Consider the following 12,500-nt stretch of genomic DNA (forward strand, 5'->3'; position numbering starts at 1 on the left):
CGTCCTAGCACGGGCTACATTTTCGGCCCACGCGCCGGGAGGCCAGTAGCGACGTGCTGAAACGTCCGCATTAGAATGATAGATTATTCTTAGTACAATTCGATTTTCATACTTGATTTGTCTTTGCTACTTTAGTTTATCCTTCTAAATAGTAGAAAATGGGATATAACGTAATATGAATGACGTCACAGGTATATACGTAATATTGATGACATCATGGTGATTTCTGTTTCTGATTTGTTGAATAAGATGATCTGAGTCGAAAGACTATCGTAAAATCAATTGTAATTGGCCGAGGAATAAAAAAGAAAAAAAAAATTAAAATTATATAACATCTTTTTGTTGCCCCACTAAAAGAAAATGACACTTGAGAAAACATTGCTGTTACATGCATTCACTTGTATGCACATGTATGGTTGTTCATATTCTCTTTCTTTTCTTTTAGGAAGAAAAAAAAAATTGAAAAAAAAACTATGTTTGTTACCTCACTAGAAGAATGCTTCCATTTCCCATTGGTATTACAACATAGGAGTTAAGAATATGGAAAAAGTTCAATAGAATAACACTAAAAAAACAGTGCTGTAACATCTTTTTCGACTGATATACCTCCTCTGAACATAGCACTACTTTCTACATATGTCTACACTTTAGATGCAATCACGCAAACCATAAGGATAGGGTGGGTGAAAAACGCTCTGCGAGCGTCAGCGCGACCGCGTGCAGCGGGAAAACACCCCGGGACGAACGGTTGCGTGCTTGAAATCTTCCCGGCATGATCAGGAGTAGGCGAAATTCTGCCCCGGCGTGAATGGGTTAAGATGTTAAAATAATATTCAAAGTTGATTTATTTGAACTATATTAGTATACAAATATTAATGTATATTTATAGATAGATAGTTCTGTCAAGCTTTCTAATGAAATTTTGTGATTTAAAGTGTATTTTAAATGGAGTTGGGGCTACAGATAAGGATTGTTTGTATACATAAGTGTCATCAGATGCATTTTAAGATGCCTTTGTATACGTGTGAGTACATATATATTTAGTTATTGGGTTATTCAGGTTATCCTTCCTAACATTAACATTTTCCTGTACATAAGGAAACATATAGCATAATAAACCAATGAAATCACTTGCCTTCCATCTCTAAAGTTGTATTCTGTAAGTGCCAAAACCCTTAATGCTGTGTTATCCTTTGAGCCAATTCTTCTCCATACAATATGGCTTAAAATTTGAGTTGCCTTTGACCTTTAAGTCTAGGATATATGTATGCAAATGATAAGGAATGAAATACTTTTCCACATTGTTATACTCAGTTTTTACAATATGACGACTCTAAAGAAATGAAATTGAAAATTTTTGCCTATTTACATAGTCCACCACACAAACACTATCTTGGATTACAAATTCATTTATCATTTATGGGAACAAGTACATGAATGCTCTATTTTCATTGTTATGTTAGAGTTCTGAGCACAAATTAGTGTGTGTATTACCATTTATTTAGTAAGTTAACATAAGTCTAATTCATCTTTGAAATTGCATGTAAACCTCAAACAACACTAAATGTCATGAAAAATCTCCCTCTGAGTGCAGTAACAGGTTCTAAAGTAATTATAGTTTATAATGATTTATGCACTTCATTTGTACTAATATATGTATGCTCTAGTTTTGGCAATTGTTGAAGGGCTGATCTTAAATGCAGATTAATGGTTTTGGAAAATACAGAAATATGATTAAAAAAGCTAATACACAGATGGGGTTTAGGTATTTTTACTTGCTGATATACATACCTATTTGCTTTCTCTCATTTTCTTCACACTGTTTCTATTCACATGAAATGTACATGACTTCACTCGTACGTCTACTTATAATGATAGGCTAAACCAGCTCACCTTGTTGGCTACATGTGTATAAAAACAGATAGCACTTCTACATGGACTTACTCATGCACATGCACAGCTGAAGGACATATGCCTGCACACACACAAACACACATGCACTCACACATGCACATGCATGCACTCTTAAAAATGCAAACATGTATGCATGTACATGATACACATACATACACATGCATATACATGTATACATATGCATACACATGCATACACATGCATACATATGCATACATATGGATACTTATGCATACATATGCATACATTTGGATACACAATATACACATCCATACATATGTATACACATATACACACACAATGTTCATACACTTAACAGATAGTATTAAACCTGCAAAAAGGTATTAACACATGTGTCCTCATCTTATTTTATGTCAGAGGTATTTTTATTATTATTCACTGCCATAATTTTATAATGTTTTTTTTTTTGGTCAAATATGAAAAGTTATTTAATGTATACTTTCACAGATATTCTTATTTTATATATCGTTTCAATAAGCAGCGATTTAATAAATTGATAACACCCATAAAAATCTAGAGATGAGGCAATGTGTAAGCAGCAATTGTACATCCTTAAGGCATGCAATTTTTTTTATATTTTTTTATATAGAATATGTAGGATGGTTAGGGTTAATCACTAGTATTTGCCCTCGTACCTTATTCTGAAAAGATGTGGTATGTTTATGACATAGTAAATGTTCTTTGTTTATGTAAGTTAGTTTCTCAAATTAGAATCTTTCTCAGTAACATAGGTATCATTAAACACTATCTTTTTAATTCAAACAAGAGTAATTATATAATTCAGTCACTGAAGAAATTAAAGAATATTTGATTATCATATTTAAAAGTATAGCAAATCCACTATTTCATTTATATATACTTATTGTCACTGAAGATGTATATGGAATTATAATCATGCTAGCTGGCTAGTATATCAAACAGTATGAATTATCAACGAAAACACTCCCACCCCCATCCCTACTCCCATCCCTACTCCCATCCCTACTCCCATCCCTACTCCCATCCCTACTCCCATCCCTACTCCCATCCCTACTCCCATTCCTACTCCCATTCCTACTCCCACTCCTCCCACTCCTATTCTCACTCTCCTACTCCTACTCCTACTCCTACTCCCACTCCCACTCCCACTCCCACTCCCACTCCCACTCCCACTCCCACTCCCACTCCCACTCCCACTCCCACTCCCACTCCCACTCCTACTCCTACTCCTACTCCTACTCCTACTCCTATTCCTATTCCTATTCCTACTCCTCCTACTCCTCCTCCTCCTCCTCCTCCTACTCCTAATCTCCCACTCTCTCACTCCCATTCCCACTCTCTTACTCTTACTCTTGTTCTTACTCTTACTCTTACTCCTCCTGCTTCTGCTTCTACTCCCACTTCCTCTCCCTTGTCTTCTACCTCTCCCACATCTTCTCCCTCTCCCTCTTCCATGTCTTCTCCCCCTCCCTCCCCCATGTCTTCTCCCCCTCTCTCTCCCATGTCTTCTCCCCCTCCCTCTCCCATGTCTTCTCCCCCTCCCTCTCCCATGTCTTCTCCCCCTCCCTCTCCCATGTCTTCTCCCCCTCCCTCTCCCATGTCTTCTCCCCCTCCCTCTCCCATGTCTTCTCCCCCTCCCTCTCCCATGTCTTCTCCCCCTCCCTCTCCCATGTCTTCTCCCCCTCCCTCTCCCATGTCTTCTCCCCCTCCCTCTCCCATGTCTTCTCCCCCTCCCTCTCCCATGTCTTCTCCCCCTCCCTTTCCCATGTCTTCTCCCCCTCCCTTTCCCATGTCTTCTCCCCCTCCCTTTCCCATGTCTTCTCCCCCTCCCTCTCCCATGTCTTCTCCCCTTCCCTCTCCCATGTCTTCTCCCCCTCCCTCTCCCATGTCTTCTCCCCCTCCCTCTCCCATGTCTTCTCCCCCTCCCTCTCCCATGTCTTCTCCCCCTCCCTCTCCCATGTCTTCTCCCCCTCCCTCTCCCATGTCTTCTCCCCCTCCCTCTCCCATGTCTTCTCCCCCTCCCTCTCCCATGTCTTCTCCCCCTCCCTCTCCCATGTCTTCTCCCCCTCCCTCTCCCATGTCTTCTCCCCCTCCCTCTCCCATGTCTTCTCCCCTCCCTCTCCCATGTATTCTCCCCCTCCCTCTCCCATGTCTTCTCCCCCTCCCTCTCCCATGTCTTCTCCCCCTCCCTCTCCCATGTCTTCTCCCCCCCCTCTCCCACGTCTTCTCCCCCTCCCTCTCCCATGTCTTCTCCCCCTCCCTCTCCGATGTCTTCTCCCCCTCCCGCTCCCATGTCTTCTCCCCCTCCCTCTCCCCCGTCTTCTCCCCCTCCCTCTCCCATGTCTTCTCCCTCTCCCATGTCTTCTCCCCCTCCCTCTCCCCTGTCTTCCCCCCCCCCCTCTCACATGTCTTCGCCCCCGCCCTCCCCCCTTTTTTCTCCCCCTCCCTCTCCCATGTCTTCTCCCCCTCCCTCTCCCATGTCTTCTCCCCCTCCCTCTCCCATGTCTTCTCCCCCTCCCTCTCCCATGTCTTCTCCCCCTCCCTCTCCCATGTCTTCTCCCCCTCCCTCTCCCATGTCTTCTCCCCCTCCCTCTCCCTTGGCTTCTCCCCCTCCCTCTCCCTCGTCTTCTCCCCCTCCCTCTCCCTCGTCTTCTCCCCCTCCCTCTCCCTCGTCTTCTCCCCCTCCCTCTCCCTTGTCTTCTCCCCCTCCCTCTCCCATGTCTTCTCCCCCTCCCTCTCCCTTGTCTTCTCCCCCTCCCTCTCCCTTGTCTTCTCCCCCTCCCTCTCCCTTGTCTTCTCCCCCTCCCTCTCCCTGGTCTTCTCCCCCTCCCTCTCCCTGGTCTTCTCCCCCTCCCTCTCCCTGGTCTTCTCCCCCTCCCTCTCCCTGGTCTTCTCCCTATATATCACCTACCTTTCCTTCCACATAGTTTTTCTTTTTCATAAGCACTGCTGTTTTTCATGTTTTTCCCTTATTTTCATGGCTATTATTTTACTGGTTTTACATGAAAGGTAAAACTTGGTTGATTAATAAATGTGACTTAATTTTTTAAGAGACCAATTTGTTTAAAATAAGTAAACAAAATGCATGACTATGTATCATTCAGCAATGTATGGGGCAGCAGCTGGAGACTCTCTTCCATGGTGGCGTATTTTGTTGTTCAGCAGCATCCTTATGCTTTGTGTCATTAAGGTTCATTTTGAATTGCAAGAGTGAGTGCAGGCAAAGATTACGCATGTAGTTGAAGTGTGATGATTGCCTACTTTGAATAGCTTACATGGGTTTGTGATCTGTGTATTCTTTATACCTACAAGAGTTAGGATTACCACCTTTGTACCAAAAAGACAAACAAATAACAAATGTATTTGTCCCAGTAATTGAATTATCCCTGCTTAATAGGTTTGAAAGTCCATACTTGGCTGTGTATTTTCCTTCCTTTCTCTTTGTCACCAAGGCTGAATCTAAGTGCAGCTCCACCAAAGTTTCCTGTGCTTTTTGTCTGACTACATTAGGATATTAGGATGTGTGGTAATTTTCCATGAACTAAAGATGATAAAAGTAAGAAAAGAATGGGCTTTGGGCTTCTTGATTGAATTTAGGATATTGTAGCGTCAGAAAGGTTACTGATGAGAGGTAGTAAAAGAATGAGGCAGAGGAAGTTATAAGAGCGGAGAACAGGGCTGGCCTTATGAGGTATGGGGCCTGATTGGGAACAATTTTGGTGGGCCTAGGATCCCAGCCAACAAGGTCTGTAGAATCCTGGAGATATAAAAAGTCGGTTATAGACTTTATATCTCTATGGTGGAAAGGAAAACATTCAAAATGTGCTCTTAAAAAGGCATGCAAGTTGATAGATTACAATCAAGTGAAGAGGCCCCCTTAGGCCCTGGACCTCATTGGGAGCAATTGGTCCAATTGGCTTAAGGCTAACCCTGGTGGAGAGTATGTGATTTTGCATACAGATTTATGATTGTAAGGTGTAGATATAGACTGACAAATAGATAGACAGGTGAGTAAGTCCCACACTGGTAGATAAGCAAGAGATAAAGACAGAGACAAAAAGCTAGACAGATATCCACAGAAAGTTATCAGTTATTTATTCAAAAAGCTATATAGATAGGTAAATGGATATTCATTATTATATTTGTTTGATTTTTGATTTTGAAAAAAAAAGAAAAAAAAAATTGTAAGGAGCTGTGAGAGAGGGATAAAATGTCCCCCCCCTTTTCTCAACACACTTTTTTTTCTCTCTTCCTCTTTTTCTGTCTCTCAACATCCTTTTAGCACTCTCCTATTTTTTGCACCTCTTTCCCCCCATTTTTTTCCTCTTTCCCTCCGTTTTTTCCTCTTTCCCTCCGTTTTTTCCTCTTTCTCTCCGTTTTTTTCCTCTTTCCCTGTTTTTTCCTCTTTCCCTCTGTTTTTTCCTCTTTCCCTCTGTTTTTTCCTCTTTCCCTCTGTTTTTTCCTCTTTCCCTCCGTTTTTCCCTCTTTCCCTCCGTTTTTTCCTCTTTCCCTCCGTTTTTCCCTCTTTCCCTCCGTTTTTCCCTCTTTCCCTCCGTTTTTCCCTCTTTCCCTCCGTTTTTCCCTCTTTCCCTCCGTTTTTCCCTCTTTCCCTCCTTTTTTCCCTCGTCCCTCCTTTCTTCCTCTTTCCCTCTTTTTTTCCTCTTTCCCTCTGTTTTTTCCTCTTTCCCTCTGTTTTTCCCTTCCTCTTCCCTCCGTTTTTTTCCTCTTTCCCTTCCTTCCTTCCTTCCCTCCTCTTCCCTCTCACCCTCTTCTCCTTCCTTCCCTCTCCTCCCTCTCCTCTGTTTTTCCTTCCTTTCCCTCTCTTTTTTCCTCTCTCCCTCTTCCCTCTGTTTTTTTTCCCTCTTCCCTCTCCTCTGTTTCTCTTCCTCTCCTCTCCTTCTTTTCCCTCTTCCCTCTCTTTTTCCTTTTCCCTCTTTTCCCTTCTCCTCTTCTTTCCCTTCCGTCTTTCCCTCCTCATCCCTCCTTTTCCCTCTTTCCTCTCCCGTTTCCTTCCCTCTTTCCCTCCGTTTTTCCCTCTTTCCCTCTCTTTCCTTCCTTCCCTCTTTCTCCCTCTCCTTTCCCTCTCCCCTCTCCTTTTTCCCTTCCCTCTCCCTCTCCCTCTCCGTCTTTCCTTCCCTCTTTCCCTCCGTTTTTTCCCTCTTCCCTCCCCTCTCTTTCCTTCCCTTCCCTTCCCTCTCACCCACTCCCTCTCCCTCTCCCTCTCCCTCTCTTTCCTTCCCTTCCCTCTCACTTACTCCCTCTCTTCCCTTCCCTCTCACCCTCTCCCTCTCTTCCCTTCCCTCTCACCCTCTCCTTTGCCCTCTCCTTCCTTCCTTCTCACCCTCTCCCTCTCCTTCCTTCCCTGTCACCCTCTACCTCTCCTTCCCTTCCCTCTCACCCTCTCCCTCTCCTTCCCTTCCCTCTCACCCTCTCCCTCTCCTTCCCTTCCCTCTCACCCTCACCCTCACCCTCTCCCTCTCCCTCTCCTTCCCTTCCCTCTCACCCTCTCCCTCTTCCTCTCCCTCTCCTTCTCTTCCCTCTCACCCTCTCCCTCTCCTTCCCTTCCCTCTCACCCTCTCCCTCTCCCTCTCCTTCCTTTCCTGTCACCCTCTCCCTCTCCTTCCTTTCCTGTCACCCTCTCCCTCTCCTCCCTTCCCTCTCACCCTCTCCCTCTCCTCCCTTCCCTCTCACCCTCTCCCTCTCCTCCCTTCCCTCTCACCCTCTCCTTCGCCTTCCTTCCCTCTCACCCTCTCCTTCGCCTTCCTTCCCTCTCACCCTCTCCTTCGCCTTCCTTCCCTCTCACCCTCTCGCTCTCTTTCCTTCCATTCCCTTCCCTCTCACCCTCTCCCTCTCTTTCCTTCCATTCCCTCTCACCCTCTCCCCTCTCTTTCCTTCCCTTCCCTTCCCTCTCACCCTCTCCCTCTCCCTCTCTTTCCTTCCCTTCCCTCTCACTTACTCCCTCTCTTCCCTTCCCTCTCACCCTCTCCCTCTCTTCCCTTCCCTCTCACCCTCACCCTCTCCCTCTCCTTCCTTCCCTCTCACCCTCTCCCTCTAACACCTGCACATACACTTACTAGATAGCTAAGGTATTATAGATGTAATACATTATTAACAAACATATGGGGTTGTTTAACTCTGCATATTAATTTTGTTTGAGCATTGAATATGCAAATATCTCTTGCAGACAGAAGATATTCTTTCTCACTCTATGATGTGTATATTTATTAACTTTTAAAATAGCATGAGCAATGACAATTCTTTGACATTATATTATTTGCATGTTGAGATTATAATACCTTGATTTGTTGATTTACAGTCATGCATGATTTTCAGAATAAATGATTGAATGCATAGTCTGTATACACTTTTGCTAACTTTTCAATTGTTTTAGATTATCAGATTGGTTATTATTTCATACAGTATATATTCACATCTTCCACTAGCTACTTGTCAGTACATAACTTTTTCATTTCTTTTGGTTCATTTGTTATTCTCCTTTACTCTTTTTTATTTTGGTGAATGATAATCGTCTGTATTGTAGGGGAGTTATGTGATTATAATACATGAATGTACTGACAGTCTTATCTTTCCTTTTGCAGAGTCCGAGAGCCAGTGGTAAGACATCCGATCGAGACTTTTGAGGGAGATTCACTGCAACTAATAAACAATGGAACGTGATGTTGTTTTGTCCTAATACCTTTGTTGGTGTTTGTTTTTTTATAATATGGTTCACAATTTGGCCAATCCTATGGTAACAGATTGTATAATCTAATTTCTAAGCAGAATGAGAGCCATGGTATAAAAAAATGATGATTTTCATGGTAACAGTGGTGAGACATAGGAATAGCATATGTTATAAATATTTATGTATAAATCTTGGGATGTTTTGTAAGTGGTTACCTTTCTTGGTGCACATTTTTATGAGATGGCTCACACTTTGACCAATTATATGATGAAAGCTTAAATATTTTATTTTTAATCAAAATGGGAGCCATAACATAAAAAATAATTTTGATAAAAAACCAAATTACAGTCATTAAAACCAATAACATTTTGAAAGGTGTTGGAATAGTGAGATATGTAAACTGAGTGATTGGAAACAGAATTGGCCCATTTATCTTAAATTTCTTGTAAATGTTGTCGTAATCTTACGAAAAAAAAAATAAATAAATAAAAATAAAAAAAATTGTTATAAGAGGTATGAATCCCACAAGCTCTGTCCTGTCCATTACTGTTGACTGTGAGAATTGCAAAATCAGTGATAAAAGACTCAAGCTTGTGTTAGAAGGCTTAATAAACCTGAGAAATCTGCTAGGTTTTAGATGCCTTTGTCATACCGTTCTTTTGATAAAGAGTCCTAATTGCTGATGTTGCAAAAGTGTACAGAGCTCAACCGAAAGTTATAATCACTGTCGGCTCTTTTCAACAATACATTGGTGCATGAGTCTGTGTGTGTGTACATAAGAACAATATATAAATGCTGTAGAATATACTGATAATATTGTTTTATGTAACTTAATACTCCAATGATATTATAAAAGGGATGTTCTGCAAGAAAGAACTGGCTTTATCGTGGTGCAGTTGGGATTCAAATCTTGTACTTCAGTTTCTGTGTTCCTGGTGCTGGAAGGGGTACATAGCAGTCCACTTTGTAGCTTTGTGAACATTTTTAGGTATGTCTTACAATCATTAGTTTTCACACTTAATGCCTATCAGTAATCCACTTCTAATTAGAATATCAATAATTTCTTGTAGAATTGCTGTTGGAAGCTGTGTAACTTATTGATTATTGTACCAGTGTTGTTGGTATTAACTAAACAATCTTAATACTGCAAAATAATAAAGGTAAAAGAAATATATTATTCAAAAATCACTTTCTATTATAAATATTTGCAGTGTGAGTGCTGTAAGAGACTAAAAACTTCTGACCATAATATGTCTGAAGTATCCCCACAAATAAGACTATTTTTTATAGTACCAGTTTCTCCATGAGAGTTAGATGTTATTTGTGGAGCTTCTTAATGCAATTAACTTTCAGAATAACCATTTATTATCAGAATATTCTACTGTATCTGTAATTATATTTTATATATGTATATTTAACATAGGATATTTTTTGTAGTATAAAAATTTGTATCATTTTGCATTTTATTTGTAATTCATATTTAAATACTGTGCATTTCTCTTTAAATGATTTTATATAGATGAAGAGATTTTATTTATAAGTGACTATTGATTTAGATTTGATAGTTGAGATGGTTGAGCAATAAGAATAATTCCAATGCTATGATTCCATTTTTTTTTAGTTTCCTTTGTTAGTGAAATGCAAATAAAGTCCAACTTTTAAGTGATTTAAGTATTTTGTTTCTGTGTAATATTGTGAAACATAATCTTTCCAGCATGATTACATGTTCTTCATATTTTCTTTCAAGATGAGTGCGTAGTGTTTGTACAAGTGAATGAAAAGAGAGATATTTGATTGTAATTTTTGGTCAAGCGTTATAAACTACGAGATGAAGGTTGTTGTTAAAAGATTGTTTATGGGATATTTTTGTAAACATTATCTTGCAGGTTACAAGCTGGCTTGTTGAGGTCCTAAGGTTTTTTTTGAAATTTTGATGTATTAGTGTGACATTAATTAATGGGGTAGGATAGGGTAGAAGAGTCAATAGTAGAGAGAATGATTTTTAGTTGTAAAACTTATGATCAGGTATAACTTACAGAACAAGCAATCCACAGCATACCTGTCTTAAAGGAATCCTCAGGTCAAATTCTGAAATATCACCTGAAACCTGGAGTGTTGTTGAAGTGGCACTTGGAGGTTCATAGGAGGAGTGATTGCCTCTGTGATGGCATGAACTAGTGTTGTACTCCCTAGAAGATACCTTGTTCCAATGAAGTCTGTCTTCTCACATTTCAAAAAAGACTTGTTACTCTTTCTGCCACAGAAGGATCAATAAGTGCTGAGGGCATGTTGGTGACCTACATGTAACCCCAGTTAATACATTTCACAAGTCCACGTCAAGTTTTATTTCAGTGTTTGGGGCACTTGACTGAGAATTTGATTTTGTTCCTGTACTACTTTTCATGTATATCAACTAAGTCATGAATCATAAACTGTTAACTATAATATCAGTATTGCTCAGCACTTCTGGATTTGGGTTTAATTTCGCTAGATCCTGAAATGTCTAAAATTATTTTATTTTATAGAACTGGTTACTTAAGCTATAAAACACTGATCATGCACATTGTATCAGTATTAGGGGAGCCTGGCCAACCAACCATCCAAAGTATCTGTGCACTTAGATTTATTCCAGTAATATGTACTGGGAGACTTAGAAACTTTTCAATAGTTGTGTATATGTTTGTATGTATACATGTATATGTGTGAATTTCTCCCTCTTTCTTTGCCTCTTTACCTTAACCCTTACCTCTTCATCTTTCCATTCTCCTTACTTTTCCTTTACCTTAACTTATACTGGAGTTTTCCAATAGAAATTCTCTTTTTTCTGTTAGTGCATATACAGTACACATACACATTACACATACACACACAGAGCAATTTGATAGATGTGTATTTGCATATTTGTAATTAGATTGTTTATTTATTTATTTTTATTTTTTTTAACACTGTTGTATTTTGATCAAGCACTGAAGTTTTCAATGCTTTCCTGACGAAGAGTACATGAAATGCAACATTTTAGTGATGAAATTATTACATGTATTTTTCTGATTTGAGACGTCCGCTTACTTAAATCTGATAAAGTTTCAAATAGAATTCTGTACAAAAGTTAGATTTTTAATGTATGAAGAGTGATATATTCAATATGTGAATGATAAAAAGGTAAATAATTCTGTTAGTTAGTGTAAATATATATACATATATCAGTATATAGGGAAGTAAAAGTCATACATGATATATTATATGCAGCAGAATCTTTGGCTTTTATTTCACAAAGTGAATTTGATAATTTTGACATTCTTAGAAAAATAGTAATCCAAACTGAAATGATTCCTTTTTTCATGTGATTATCACCTATAAAACATAAGGGATTTGTCTTGTATATCACTTCAGTTTAGTGAGTGTCTGTGCAGCGTAATATGTTTTTCTTGTGTGTGTCTAAATTATTTCCTCACTAAAATGTGCAAGTTTCTGCCATATACTGCAGAGAAGTGTACCTCGTTCTTCATACAAAAACTGGTTATATCTAAAGTTATTCTAATGGGGTATGGGAAACTAAGTAGGAGGAATAAATTGAAATTTTCCTCTTCTATATAGCTGTTGCAGGTTCTGGAATTGCTTTGTTTTGTGTGTGTCTGTGTCAATCTTTTTAGAGTTCAAAATAAAGATTCACAGCTAGAATTGTTTTTTTTTCCTTTGTAATAATAGTATTCCCAAAGAGTACTGTGTTTTATGTTTCTGTAGTGGCACATAAGGTCTTTTACTTTTCAATTTCATAAATGGTATGTGTTTGCTTGTAAAGGAGGTGTTTGCTCAATTTATAGCTTGTATTTACAATTAACCCATTGCGTACGGGTGTCATGACATACGTGATGTACGAGCTTTGGCCTGACGACGGGCGTCA

At 39.9% G+C, this 12,500-nt stretch overlaps 1 protein-coding gene across 1 annotated transcript in view; it reads left to right on the plus strand.

Moving 5' to 3' along the window:
* LOC122259482 (alpha-Mannosidase class I a) overlaps positions 1-12,268 on the plus strand; it is a 42,793-nt gene extending 30,525 nt beyond the window's left edge. The window contains exons 10-11 of the mRNA XM_086546405.1: positions 5,019-5,124; positions 8,514-12,268. Coding sequence (XP_086402531.1) covers positions 5,019-5,124; positions 8,514-8,592 — 185 coding nt within the window. The 3' untranslated portion in view covers positions 8,593-12,268. The remainder of the gene's footprint in view (positions 1-5,018; positions 5,125-8,513) is intronic.
* The last annotated feature ends 232 nt before the right edge of the window (positions 12,269-12,500 follow it).

This window comes from Penaeus japonicus, unplaced genomic scaffold (genome assembly GCF_977035675.1).
Source record: "Penaeus japonicus unplaced genomic scaffold, GWHDUDI00000001_assembly GWHDUDI00000018, whole genome shotgun sequence".
NCBI lineage: Eukaryota > Metazoa > Arthropoda > Malacostraca > Decapoda > Penaeidae > Penaeus > Penaeus japonicus.